At 40.0% G+C, this 15,070-nt stretch overlaps 3 protein-coding genes across 3 annotated transcripts; 1 reads left to right on the plus strand and 2 right to left on the minus strand.

Annotated features, from left to right (window-relative positions):
- Positions 1 to 2,087: 2,087 nt before the first annotated feature.
- On the minus strand, positions 2,088 to 3,029 carry LOC309354837 (olfactory receptor 5AR1-like; the record flags this gene model as incomplete). The annotated part of the gene is made up of 1 exon (XM_081885101.1): positions 2,088 to 3,029. One exon carries the CDS (start codon positions 3,027 to 3,029, stop codon positions 2,088 to 2,090), a length of 942 nt encoding a protein of 313 aa, XP_081741227.1.
- Positions 3,030 to 7,309: 4,280 nt separating this feature from the next.
- On the plus strand, positions 7,310 to 8,827 carry LOC309354838 (olfactory receptor 6B2-like; the record flags this gene model as incomplete). Its single annotated transcript, XM_081885102.1, has 3 exons — positions 7,310 to 7,313; positions 7,695 to 7,729; positions 7,832 to 8,827. The coding sequence occupies 3 exons, from the start codon at positions 7,310 to 7,312 to the stop codon at positions 8,825 to 8,827; spliced, it is 1,035 nt and encodes a 344-aa protein (XP_081741228.1).
- A 3,014-nt stretch (positions 8,828 to 11,841) lies between these two features.
- On the minus strand, positions 11,842 to 12,762 carry LOC309355559 (olfactory receptor 5V1-like; the record flags this gene model as incomplete). Its single annotated transcript, XM_081886504.1, has 1 exon — positions 11,842 to 12,762. One exon carries the CDS (start codon positions 12,760 to 12,762, stop codon positions 11,842 to 11,844), a length of 921 nt encoding a protein of 306 aa, XP_081742630.1.
- Positions 12,763 to 15,070: the final 2,308 nt, after the last annotated feature.

Below are 15,070 nucleotides of genomic sequence, written 5' to 3' on the forward strand. Positions count from 1 at the left end.
TTATTTTAAAGTAGCACACTGTGATGTAGCAAAGAAGCATGTTTTTATTTATATTCTTGTTTAAGGGAAGCCCATGGGAATGCCCCACTAATGAATCCATGGAGGTTTAGAACTATGGCAAAATATGTTGTAAGTCTGTGGATGAAAGCAAACTACACAAGCTTTGAGAAATGACAGCAAATCCTAACTACTTTCAAAAGTGTTGCCACCACTTTTAACCATTTGAAACAGAAGTCAGGATGCCTTTCATTGCAGGCCAAGCTGATATTGTAATACACATTCTACTGTACTAATACATTCCCGAAAATCAGGGATATCCATTCCACCCTTTCCCAGTTAACAACCTAGAAATACTGTACATGTAGCTACTTTATAAGCTGGTTTTGCAAGGTGAGAAAGAGAAATTTACTATACTTATTAATATACTATACTATAATGATGCAGCTGGGAATGGCAAAATGATTATCATCTCTTGGCAGGATGAAGTGGTTGTCTCGTTTACCAATGTACCAATCAGGTTTCTTCCTCCAAGTCATGGACAGAGGAGCAGGAATATATGTGCTTCCTGTGTCCCAACACCCCTGTGCCATTAACCCGGAATGATCAGGGTTCCTGTTCAGACATGACATGTTTTGCCACTAAAGGAGCAATCATATGGCATGTTCCACCAAGATGAGCAGCTCAGTGGCGTAGCGTGGGGGGCGCAGGGGGGGCCGGCCGCACCGGGCGCAACATCTGGGGGTTAGGGTTAGGGGGCGCAAATCCACAGGTTAGGGGGCGCAAATTACTTGCCTTGCCCCGGGTGCTGACAACCCACGCTATGCTACTGGAGCAGCTTAGGATGCAGTGGATCTCTGACTCAGCTGGGCTAAGTAGGCACTTCATCTCCAACCCTGGCTCAGCTGATGCTATGCCAGTGTAACTGGCTTTCTGCAGCTCAGCCAGGGCTCTGCTGAAGCTGTCTGAGTCAAGGCAAGTGTAAGTCTCAAAAAGGGGCATTAGGAGGCGTGTGGAAGAGGCAGGACTAGAAAGGGTGGGCGGACTTAGGCTGGATTCTAAACCCATTCAGCTCAATTATATGACTTGGCAACCTGGCATAAAGCACAATTTTAAAGGCTTGTTTTCCCTCTGCCAAGCTTATGCAAAGCAGCAACCACCCTGCTGAATTTGGTGTAACTTTAAACCAGCTTAACTTTTATACTGGCTTGCTTCATTCCACCTTCTTGTGCATAGGATTGCCCCTGTGGTTGAGGGTAGAGTTAGAGTGTTAGTGGAGTGAGGCTAGCTGTCTCTGTGTGTAAAGATTGTGTGGAGAAAAAGGTCTGAGCAGGATTTAAATGGCCATATGCATGTTGCAATAAATGACCACTTGGAAAGTGGTTGCCTGTTCAAACAAATAATATTTGCCTGTTGAAATAATAATAATAATAATAATAATAATAATAATAATAATAATAATAATAAATTACTTATACCCCACCCATCTGGCCAGGTCTCCCCAGCCACTCTTGGCAGCTCCCAATAGAATATTAAAAACATGATAAAACATCAAACATTGAAAACTTCCCTAAACACGGCTACCTTCAGATGTCTTCTAAAAGTCATGGTGAATAGCTTTACAGTAAAGGATTTACATTCATCTTTTCTTTTGCTCAATAACCTTGGCTGAGAGTCTCTACACCAATAATTTATTGAGTTTTAAAAAGCAATGCAGTTCATGTATATAATGAATGCTGATATCTTAATCTTCATTGCTTAGAAATCCAGACAGATTTATTTCTTGGTAAATGTACATATCACAAAGCATTAAAAGATGAGCATGTATTAAAAGATACACATGCAGCTTACTTCTGAGTATACATACATGGAAGTGCTCTGCAAGTTTAGTTAGTAGTTCTGATATTGTAAATTGTTTTGAGTTGATTTTGCAAAAAAGTGACCATAAGCTTAAATGATGATGATTGCTACTAAATGTGGCCATACAGTATCTAAGTAGGCATTATAAGTGGTACATTATAAAATTTATACATTGTTCACTGTTTGTTCCTCTGTTAAAGCTCAGCTCAGTTTTTTCTAGAAGAGTAACATCAATTCAGTCCTTCCTGTTTTCTACAGAGAACTTTTTTAAGGGCCTCTTTCACCTCCTTGTTCCTGAGGCTATATATGATGGGATTCAAGAGTGGAGTGACCAGGCAGTAGAAGACAGCTACCACCTGGTCCATATTGAAGGAGAGGTTTCGGGTGGGCCTGACATAAATGAACATCATCGTTCCATAATAGATACCAACCACTGTCAAATGGGAAGCAAAAGTGGAGAAGGCCTTTTTCCGTCCATCGGAAGAACGAATGCCCAGAACAGTGATCAAGATGGCGGCATAAGAAGCCACAGTTATTGTGAATGACCCAACAAGGAGAAAGGAGCAGATGAAGAAACTCAGCATCTCGTTGAGCTGGGTCCTGTTGCAAACCAGCCTCAGCAATGGCAGAATGTCACAGAAGAAATGGTCCACTATATTGCTCCCACAATAGTTGAGCTGAGATATGAGAATTGTTGGGATCAATGGCAGAACCAAGCCTGTGACCCAAGACCAAGTAGCAAGCTGATGATAGACAACACTATTCATAATGGTGTTGTATCTTAAAGGAGAACGTACAGCCACATATCTATCATATGCCATGGCAGCCAAAAGGAGGCACTCAATGCCACCAAGAGCATGGAAAAAATATATTTGGGTAAGGCAGTTCTTGAAGGATACAACATTCTTTTTTCTAATGAGATCAACCAATATTGTTGGGGCTGTGACTGAGGTAAAACAGATCTCCAGCAAGGAAAAATTGCCCAGGAAGAAGTACATGGGGGTGTTAAGAGAAATTTCATACCTGGTGATGAATACTATAACCATGTTTCCTATCACTGTTAGTGTGTACATAATTAGTACTAGCATAAATATTGGAATTCTGCTTTTTCCCAGGTTGGGAAATCCTGTGATAAGAAATTCACTCACTGTTGTATGGTTTGAGAGATCCATATTATGATTGGTTGTTTTTTTGTGGAAACCAAAAAGGAACAGTTGTTTGCCCTAAAGTGAAAGCATTCTGTGTACTTCTTATGATATATCAGTTGAAGAGGTTTAACCTAGAAAAGGCTTCAGATGATTTTTTTCAAGGACAGGACGTCAGTCAAAGCGAAGAAATCTATGACTGAAAGAAAGAAAAGAATTCTATGATCACTAACCTTCACAGCAGTTGAAGTAAATAACATTGCCAGTGTGCTTAAGAAATGTTGTAGTCTTGAGTGCATTTATATCTATTGATAATATAAGGTCATTATTTGGAGAGTGGACTTGGACTTGGAGGGACTTGGAGGGACTTGGGGACTTGGAAATGCCACTAAACGTACAGTGTGCATTACACTGCTCATGTAGAGTAATGCATGCTATCACTGTACCTCTTCTATTGATTCCAGTGGAACTTGTTAATTGCACACAATTGCTGCCTAGTACTGTTACTCTATGAATGCTTGGTTAAGAGGAAATCATACTAAATTGAGCACCACACTCCAGATGAGCCATCCAGACCATGAGGATTTGTCATATGTGGGATATGAACCTATGCTTCCAATGAGAGACCAGAAAAGATAAAAGATAAAACAGTAAAATGCAGGGGGGGGGGGAACACAGCCACACTTTAAAACATACAAATGTTAAAATACTAAAACAGATTAATAATAATAATAATAATAATAATAATAATAATAATAATAATAATAATTTATTATTTGTACCCCGCCCATCTGGCTGGGTTTCCCCAGCCACTCTGGGCGGCTTCCAACAGAAATGAAAAATACACTAAAATGTCACATATTAAAAACTTCCCTGAACAGGGCTGCCTTCAGATGTCTTCTGAATGTCAGGTAGTTGTCCATCGCCTTGACATCCGGTGGGAGGGCATTCCACAGGGCGGGTGCCACCACCGAGAAGGCCCTCTGCCTGGTTCCCTGCAACTTGGCCTCTCGCATGGAGGGAACCGCCAGAAGGCCCTCGGAGCTGGACCTCAGTGTCCGGGCAGAACGATGGGGGAGGAGACGCTCCTTCAGATATACTGGACCGAGGCCATTTAGGGCTTTAAAGGTCAGCACCAACACTTTGAATTGTGCTCGGAAACGTACTGGGAGCCAATGTAGGTCTTTCAAGACCGGTGTTATATGGTCTCGGCGGCCGCTCCCAGTCACCAGTCTAGCTGCCGCATTCTGGATTAGTTGTAGTTTCCGGGTCACCTTCAAAGGTAGCCCCACGTAGAGCGCATTGCAGTAGTCCAAGCGGGAGATAACCAGAGCATGTACCCCTCTGGCAAGACAGCCCGCAGGCAGATAGGGTCTCAGCCTACGTACCAGATGGAGCTGGTAAACAGCTGCCCTGGATACAGATTTGACCTGTGCCTCCATGGACAGCTGTGAGTCCAAAATGACTCCCAGGCTGCGCACCTGGTCCTTCAGGGGCACAGTTACCCCATTCAGGACCAGGGAATCCTCCACACCTGCCCGCCTCCTGTCCCCCAAAAACAGTACTTCTGTCTTGTCAGGATTCAACCTCAATCTGTTAGCCGCCATCCATCCTCCAACCGCTTCCAGACACTCACACAGGACCTTTAAAATTACCTCAGCTTTCTAAATACCTGGGCAGGCTCGTCTAAAGAATAATGGTTTTTTGCAGGTGCTAAAAAATGTTTGTGTTTGCATTTAAAGTGTGAGCCAATATTTAGACAGCTCATCTATAAATTTAAGCCAACCTGACCTGATTTCTGCCTGAAGAATAATCCAGTGGTTTCACACATACCCCACACTTCTCAGCTGAATGTTTCTCCCAGTATTAAGAATAACAAATATAATCCTTCTGGAGTTCTACATTCCTCTCAACTCTCAACATTCCTCCTCATAACAGTTTATGTGCTATTACATATATAATCTCCAATTTTTCTTTGAAAAATTTACTAAGTTTAAGAAAAAACAAAAAAAGCATTTCTTTCTCACATATCCTGGCAATGTGACATTTTTGTCAGTAGAATTAAAATCAATAAATTATATGCACATTGAACTACTTCATTAAAGAAAAATCCAGAAAAGAAAAGTACATATTTTAAAACGTTTTGTCCATTTTCATTCTGCAATGTGGCTATACTCACAAATGATGCAGATCATGCATTTGAAAATAGTTGGTCCCATCATGACTGCCATGAGGACTGGCCAGGTGTTGGGACAAGATGATGTGAAAAGAAGACTTAAAGATAAATTATATTATCTTTTCATGGGGAGATTTGCATGTGTACTTTATACATTGAACCTATTTCATCAGCATACCTATATTCAAACTCCTGGGGACCTGATCTCCAAGGGATCAAACCCTAGAGCTTAAAGTTAGACAGCCTTATCAGTGAGACTCTGCAAACTGTGCTGATGAAAGTGGTGGAAAATATTTCACCATCTTTAATTGATTTGAGAAACCCCCCAGCAGCTAAATGAGAATGTTGGAGTGTGAGTAATGAGAAGAGGACAGACCACTATTTAATAGGAGTTGATTCAAGCTACGTGTTAGGATGTGTTCCTTAATGTTAGGAAGTGCTATAGCCTATTAACAATGCACTGCAGAACATCATGAGCTGCCACAATCATGTGTATGATATAAAATACAAGAAAAGTGAAACTCATTTGTATGCATATACACTCATTTTTAACCCCCCCTTCTAAATGTCGTGGAAAAGGTTATGCAAATATGGTGCATGTACATACAAAGGTGGACAAACTTCAGAATATTTCTCTCTTTCCCAGAGTTTAGCCTACTAATGAACTAATCCCAGAGTAGAGCCTCTGTGGAATGCAAATTCCACAGAGAATTGAGATGCATAATGAAACCTGTTATATTTACCATAGCCCTTTTTGCCTCATAGAATGAGATTCAGTAATTCTTTGAAACAATCCTCTGAAAAATCATCTTCAATTATCCATATTCATTAAACAAGAACTATCCTTAGACTGGTGGGATGCAGGTGGCGCTGTGGGTAAAACCTCAGCGCCTAGGACTTGCCGATCGTATGGTCGGTGGTTTGAATCCCCGCAGCGGGGTGAGCTCCTGTCGTTCGGTCCCAGCTCCTGCCCACCTAGCAGTTCGAAAGCACTCTTAACTGCAAGTACATAAATAGGTGCCGCTTTATAGCGGGAAGGTAAACGGCGTTTCCGTGTGCTGCGCTGGTGCTGGCTCGCCAGAGCAGCTTCATCTCGCTGGCCACGTGACCCGGAAGTGTCTCTGGACAGCGCTAGCCCCTGGCCTCTTAAGTGAGATGGGTGCACAACCCTAGAGTCGGACACGACTGGCCCATACGGGCAGGGGTACCTTTACCTTTACCTTTTTATCCTTAGACTACAGAGATATCTGATTGCCTTCCAGAAATGATCAACACTTTGTTGCCTCTTTAACAATACTTTCCATTCGAACCGCCGACCTTCTGATCAGCAAGTCCTAGGCTCTGTGGTTTAACCCACAGCGCTACCCGCATCTTCCTTTAAATGCTTTGATTCAATTCATTGAAGTCCTTTTGTCAAAGTTGGATGGTCAACTATATAGTTGATGTAACACCTGAAAAAGTGCCATAGTACTGATTAATGTTTTCATGCAGATCTATTTCTGTGATTTCTCACCACCAGCTCTTTTTATCTACTTACACAGGTGTAAACCCAACTGAACTTAATGTGACTTACTTCTGAGCATGCATGTATAGGATCACACCATAAGACAGAAAATATTGCACATGTGGAGTCTGTCTGCAGGGAGGTGGACAAATTGCAGTGCCTACTAATTAACTAGTCCCAGAGTAGGTCCTCTGTGTAATAAAACTTCCAGAGAGAATTGAGGTGCATGATGAAAAATGTTATATTTACTATGTCTTTTCATTTACTGGAGATAGTTCTTCATGACTTTCTCTTAAACATCATCTCCAATTATCTATATTCATAAAGGAAGAACTGCTCTGAGTCTCCTGAGCTATCTGACTGCCTTCCAGATATGATCAGCATAGTCTCATCTCCTTAGCAGCACCTTCCACTTCAGCTCTTAAGAAAGGAAACAGTGAGGTTTCAGCCTTCTTCAAATTTAAAAAAGGTAAGTTTCAAATTAATAAAGTAGCTCCTAAAATGCTGCTACTGTAGTTGTGTCCCTGAATCATTGGCCATCACTTCTAAGTGGAATTTGTAACTTCCAAAGGGAACTTCAACAGTAGAGCTAAATTGAAAAAAATCAGAAATGGTCATTTAATGAGCATGGGTAATTAATCCATGAGAATATCCTAACACCTATTGAAATAAACGGAAAACCCTGAACATAATAAGCATTGAACCAAATGGAAAGTATACATTAGGAGACTGTAATAAACAAATCTGTGAGACATAAAACCTTGTGCTCAAATCCTGTCTCAATCTTGAACATACTGCAAAGTTTTTGGGAAGCAGTTACCATTCAGGTTCACCTCCCATCTGAAATTTCAGAGTACTTACAACATCGTGAATTCCACCTTGAAGAAGCAGGCAACAAAACTTTGTAAACAGTAAAGCATCAGCAATTATATATATATATTTCCACATTTTTAACTATACCCAGTGACTGTGAGCATCACTTTCTCTGACTCCCTTTTTCTCTTCTCTTCAGATAACATCATAGAAACGTGCTTAGATGCACATCAGGTGAGTTTAGCATCAAAAATTCTCTAACTTTTTTCACAATGATCATTATTCTATGCCAGATGATTATTTGATATATGTATCTTTTTGTTTCCTGCTTCATAGATCCACAAGTACATCAGCATGTTGATTGGCAATCAAACTGCAGTAACCCATTTTATCATCTTGGGCTTCCCAAGTCTGAAGAATCTTCAGCTTCTCCTCTTCTTCGTGGGGTTGGTTGTCTACATCTTGACCTTGTGTGGACACCTCATCATTATCACCATAGTACGTATTGACCAACATCTCCAAACACCCATGTACTTTTTCCTCAGCAACTTCTCCTTCCTGGAGATATGGTACACCTCCAACATTGTTCCAAAGATGCTAGAAGTATTCCTAGATAAGAACAAATCCATTACATATGCAGGCTGCATTACTCAACTCTACTTTCTTATTACACTTGGTACTGCAGAATGTTTCATTCTGGCTATCATGGCATTTGATCGCTATTTAGCCATATGCAATCCTCTTCGATATCCTACACTCATGAATGACAAAGTTTGCCTTAAGCTAGCTGTAAGCTCTTGGATTGCTGCCTTCATAGTTAACATCCCTCCATTAGCTGCGCTTTGCAGGCTGCCATTTTGTGGCCCAAATGAGATCAATCACTTCTTTTGTGATGCACCACCTTTACTGAAACTCTCTTGCACAAGCCCACATGAAGCAGAACTGTCCAATTTCATAGTGGCCACAAGCGTCATTGTTAGCTCCTTCCTCCTCATTCTGATATCGTACATCCTCATCCTCATCGCCGTTCTGAAAATCCCTTCATCGACAGGCCGCCAAAAAGCCTTCTCAACTTGCGGTTCCCATTTAGTTGTAGTGACCATTTTCTATGGCACTCTAATGTTCATGTATGTCCGCCCAACATCAAATTTCTCTATTGATTCAGTGAATTTCAACAAAATTGTGTCCATGTTCTATACTGTGGTTACTCCCATGCTTAACCCAATTATATACTGCCTGAGAAACAAAGAGGTCAAAGATGCTCTCCGGAAAGCAATCAGTGGCAAGCGTGTGCTCCAAACAAGTAGGATTTTTAGTGGCATAGTTAAGTAGATGATAATAGTATACATACCTCAATTGAGTGAGCGCAATTAATTACCTTGTATAACTGTATCCTTACAAATTCAGTAGTTATTTCCCTCTCATGTTTAAGAACATCTATGATATTGCATCCAAATTTTATCCACGTCTTCTGAAAAACATTTTTTAAAGACTGAACTTTCTGTACACATCACATTCCATAGGAGTTGCATTGAAAATGCACTAAATGTATTTTACAACATTGTGTGTTTTAGTGTTGTTGTTTTTACTGATCCTCCACCACTGCAACTCAGGCAGAAATTGCATCCAAATGGCACCCTTTTGTCATATAAAGCAAACAAGTAGACAGGGCATCACCTCCAGTGATTCCTCCTTTTGGAAGTATTAGAAGCATTGGCATCCAAGCACTGGTGAAGGCTGGTGATAACTAAGCACTTTTGGAGTGACAGGTAAGTTCAGGGAAGGAAGAAGGCTGGCAACAAGCACACCAGTAGCAACATGTGCTCCTTTGTTTTGCTACTGAGCAAAGACAGTTGGCTGGTTGTGGCAAAAAATGTCTGATTGCAGGCAAGGAGGCAGGGTTCCTCAGCAAGACAGTGTTTAGAGCAGTGCAGATAGCTAAACATTTCATCTATATGCAACTCTCACACATGGCAATGAGACGAGGAGTGAGTGTGAGAATACATGGAGGAACTGGGACGCTATAAGTAAAGGTCAATGGAACAAATGTGGAATATGAAGAAGTGGGTTGTGATGGACAAGGGCATGCAGTGTAAGGAAAGTCTTGATGGGCCAGGTTTCTTTAAAGTTTACAAGGGCAGTTTGCAAAGGGATGTTATGCCCCTGCCTGGTGGTTTTGTGGGTAATTTGCTGTATTCTTTGTTATAGACATAGAGAAAGTGGTAAGACTAGTATTGCTGTATGTAGCTACATGCTGGGGACATTTGAATGGGTTTAAAATAATGTAAATATACAAAATAGTGCTTAATGCATAGTATTGTGGACAAAGACCCAAATCTCCAAGCCGTATGAGATTCTAGGGGTTCCAGGCACTCACCCAGGGTCCTTATTTCCTTTGGAATGGAGACAGTGGAGAGCACGGTAGTTTATTTACACCTATATACAACCTGAGCCTATGATGGGGAGGGGCTCACAGCATTAACATCCCATGAGGTTCTTGATTCTCCCATAGCCACAGCCTTGGATTCCAACAGAAATCAGGTATAGCTTTGCCTCCCAGCTACCCAGCCTGTCAGTGTCCACCTTTCTAGCTCACAAAACTCCACTCTAGGGGCTCAAGACTACAGCCTGCCCCCCCCCCGTAAAAAAATTCATAACAGTGTATAAAATGATTTCTGTTTTTAAGAATACTCCCTGCCTCAGAGCACCAGCCTACATAGTCTTTTAGGCAAAGGGTATGAGTTTGCATCCTTCTCATTACAGATTTCAGAACTTTTTTCTCTTGCTGTTGTTGACTGTTATGTACACTTTGGAAGGAGAAGAAAATGGAGCATGGTTTTTGTGTTTGTGATACAAATGCATTTTGTTTTTTTAAAAAATCTGGTGTTTTTTTAAGCAAACATTGGAAATTCATATATTTAGATACAACCAGTTTGTATGGACCAAACACTGAAGACCATTAAACCCAATATGGTCCTACATTTATATGCTGTAGTAGTTTTCTCACAAGACTTTCTATGGGCAAGCAATATGGTATTGACTTATTGAATTTTTTTTTTTTTTGGAAAATTAACACTTTAGCATTTATCAAAGAGAAAAACATAAATTTTGTTCAATGTCTAAATCCTCACCTGAGAGGCAGACATATTGCTTGCAGTCTGTAAAAATACTAATCTTTGGCTGTGACATTCTAAAAACCCATTCAAGTAAACTCAATGCTTTTATTTGTGAAATCAGTGAAGGACTCTTAAGACAGTGATGCGGCCCTCCTAATTTCTTAGCAGACATCACTGAAAGTGAAAGAACCTAATGTAGATCCTACTGCTCAGTATGTTGTTATTGATTTACTTGGTCTGATTTGAAGCTCTGGATTTATAACTGGAAAATACACAACTGGCTGAACTCATCTCTTTATTCCCCTTGGGAAATGTGACCCCCTGAAATGTTTCTTCAACATGTTTGTTTCCACACCATGTTCCTTTGATCCTTTATTGTCTTAATGACCCATTAGCCCAGGCTATCACCTCATGGGAAATTTAATTAGATTTTAACACATGCTGATTCCAGAGGACAGAAGTATCTAGTACAGAGCTTAATACGTGTGTATCTGGCACTTAGTTCTAATGCATGAAGCCTTAATTAAATTCTAGCACTAGCTTGATCCAGAGATTATATTGGTCTTGCACCCACAAACTCGTAACAATACACAGTGCCAGAGAAGAAGCATCATGAAATTAGATGAAAGATACCATGGTGGAGGATTAGCAAGCTGAGTAGAAAACAGACTGAAGAGGATGTGTTGCTGAAGAAAAAAGAGTCAATTGATGGAAGCAACATTGTCAGAGAAAAGAGGCTTAGAGAAACAGGCATTGATGAGTCTGTGTTGAGGAAAGACATAGAATGAAGGTAGCCAAGTTGTGGACTTTGGTATGTTGTTGAACTGCAACTCTCATCAGCCTAGACCATGTTGTCTAGGGGTTATAAGCATAGGAGTTCAAGAAAATCTGCAGGACACCATGTTGGCATACATAATAAAGAACAACGGCTGCTTATTAAAAGAGCTGGCATGGGAATGAGATGGGGAGTAAATCTGAATATGACATATTGATGAATATTGAACTAATCTCTGAATTTTGTGGTTTACAACTGTAATGACATAAAACATCCTTTCACTATAATGTTTAATTATCTTACCCAAATACAATGAAATATATTAAGCTAGTGTCATGTTCATACTAATAAACTACAGCTGCAGTCCTATAGTTACTTGTCTGAGAGTAAGCCGCCATTTACCTAATGGGACTTGCTTCTGAAACAAACTGAATAGTATTGTAGTGTTAAAACATTTACTTTTTCCCAAATATTCTCCCAAGAGCTCTCTTCACTTCCTTATTTTTCAAGCTATAGATAATTGGGTTCAACATGGGGGTCAAAATGCTATATTGAATAGAGAACAGCTCATCAATTGTCATGGAAGACATGCTGCTGGGTTTCATGTACTGGGACATTCCTGTCATATACAATAATCCAACCACAATGAAGTGGGAACTGCAGGTAGAGAAGGCTTTGCTCCTTCCCTCTGGGGAGCGGATATTCAGGATGGTGGAGATGATTTGGAAATAGGAGACAAAGGTTGGCAGGAAGGAACCAAGTCCAAAAATCACAACAGAAGATAGAAGAATCATATTATTGAGGAAGGTATCAGAACAGGAGATTTTCAAAAGAGGTGGCAGCTCACAGCTGAAGTGGCTGATTTTGTGAATGCCACAGAACTGCAAACTTAATGTGGGCACTGTGTTTATTATTGCAAAAAGGAAGCCCATTATCCATGCCCCCATCACCAGGTAAGCACATAATGTTTTGTTCATGATCGCTATATAGTGAAGTGGGTGACACACAGCGGTGTATCTATCATAAGCCATTGCTGAAAGAATAAAAACCTCTGTAACACTCAACAGGAGGCTGAAAAACATTTGTGTAAGACAACCAGTGAAGGAAATTGTCTTTTTCTTCATTAGCAAGTTCATTAACATCTTAGGGACAATGTCAGTTGAATAACAGATATCAACGAAGGACAAGTGAGACAGAAAATAATACATGGGTGTATAAAGGGAAGGTTCCTTCCTTATCACCAGAATGATGGTGACATTTCCTGACAGTGTTAATAGGTAAATGGTTGAAAACACCAAGAAGAAGAAGATATTCAGTTGGGGATTACTGGAAAGTCCCAAGAAAATAAACTCTGAACTTTCAGTTTGGTTTTCCATTTTTGTTTAGGAACCTATAAAACAAGCAAAAAAAAATTTAAAGGAACAATTCAGCCCATTGTTAGCCTCCTTGATCATGCAATTCTGTAAAAGTCTACTCAAAATTAATTTCTGTTCAGTTCACTGTGGCTGGTAAGTGCGTATGAAGTTGCAATCTTAATATATAAATTCTCTCATTGTACCCGATGTTCAGCAATCATACTTGAGATGTTTCACCCTGAGAGATATTGATGTGAGGATCAATATTAGCATGGACTGAAAGCATGATGAAATATTGAATTCATGTGTAAATTAAAGGGTCAGTGTGACTTAATAATATAAGATACAAACTGATGAAATATATCAGTATATCTTTTAGAACACATACTCACACATTTTGCACTATTTCTTTTGAAACATGGTCAAACGTTTAGTTATTATTCTTTTTTAAAAAAACAAACATTTACTTAAATTTGAAACAAATCTATAGCTATAATCATCTATATCAGGCTTCCTCAACCTCGGCTCTCCAGATGTTTTGAGACTACAGTTCCCATCATCCCTGACCACTATTCCTGCTAGCTAGGGATCATGGGAGTTGTAGGCCAAAATATCTGGAAGGCTGAGGTTGAGGATGTCTGATCTATCTCAATCATTGCTATGTTAGGATTTGAAGGATTTCAATGTAATTCTGCAGTTCAAGTGCAGAGCACAGAGAAAGGGTTTGATGCACACACAGAGTTTTGTGTCCTCAAAAAGTTCCTTCCCCATTACAAGCTTCAGAAAAAATTCTGCATGTTGTTCCATGACCCAGAGAAAAGAAAGGGATGAGCACAAAGTTCTTTCACACATACTTTTGGGTCATAGAGGGAGAACACACTCCTGCCTCTGCCACTAGTCAGATGAGTGAGGACCATTAGGATTCCTCTCGTCCAAGACAGATATCAAGGAATGGAAAACAAAGCACATAATGATTTCTGTCACCTGGCAGAATGCTGTTGCGGGGGACTGGGGGTGGAGGGCATGTGTAGTTTAATGGTAGATCATTTGCTTTGCATGCAGAAGGTCCCAAACTCGCCCCCTGGTATTTCAAGATACAACTGGGATAGACCCCTGCCAAAAATTCTGGAGAGCTATTGGCAGTCAGTGTAGAAATACCAAAACAGATGGACCACCTGTTTGACTCAATATAAGGCTGCTTTTTGTGTTCCTTTGTACGTACTTTGCTCTTTGGTTTTATATTCATTTTTGTATCCTTACTTGTTGCTTGTAAGCTTCCTTTGAACTAATTTGTTGGAAATACAAGGTATAAATATTCAAAACAAACAAACAAACAAACAAACAAACAGGCAAACATCAGTCTTAAATGATACATAAAAGTTGAGCTGCCCTACAAAAGAGATAAAAATAAAACTATGTTTTAGAAATAAGACGTTTATGAGGAGTATGAGTTATACTATTGCAGTGGCTTTCAAGCTGTGTTCTGGGGAAATGTGGAGTTCCTTGAAAGCCTGTTGTGGTCCCTAAATGAAAAGGTTAATATAATCAAGTTTCTGAAACATAGGTTGGCCAGCACAGTGACTTTCACCATTAACATGTTCAGCCAGTACCCTATGTGAATAAAGCGTGTGCCCTGAAATACCTCCAAAATCGTCTGTAATGTTCAAGGCAAATGCACTGACATTCTGCAGCAGAACTATCAATATGGAAACAATTAGACATTATCTACAGTATTAGATTCAATGCTTCTTGTAAATGAAAAGGAAAACTAAAGCAGTTCAAAAATGGGTCAGTGTGGTCAGATGGTGTGCATAAATATGCACATTTCTGAAAGACATATGAACTTACCAGATATGTCACATAAACAGAGCAAAATAAGATTTGTCCTGGAAGGAATGTAAAGCAGAGTGAGCAGAGCACAGAAGTCCTCAACTCATGTGCCCTTTTGATAAAATAAAACAGATCCTCAATTCTTCCAAGCACAAATCTGTTGGCTAAATGTACTGTAAGCATATAATTATCCATTTTATATGAAGGATACATTAATTCCCAAACCAAACAAATATTTATTCTGGTGGGATGACTATTCCCACCTTGGAGCTCTTTGCAAATAATTACCACTATCAGAACTACTTTTTGTTTCCCATGTTTTTAACAATGGGAAATGACCTAATGCAAATACTTGTAAGACACTGTCATACGAGGTGCATTCCCATGTCAGCCCAACACCACCCTTCTTCACCTTGAATCACAGTCATTTTATTGGTCAGCAATTTATTTGGAAAGCTGAGACATGTTCTAGCCTAGAATTAGGCAGAGTACCCAGGCA

This window comes from Podarcis melisellensis (assembly GCF_964234715.1).
Source record: "Podarcis melisellensis genome assembly, chromosome: 13".
In the NCBI taxonomy this organism is placed as follows: Eukaryota; Metazoa; Chordata; class Lepidosauria; order Squamata; family Lacertidae; genus Podarcis; species Podarcis melisellensis.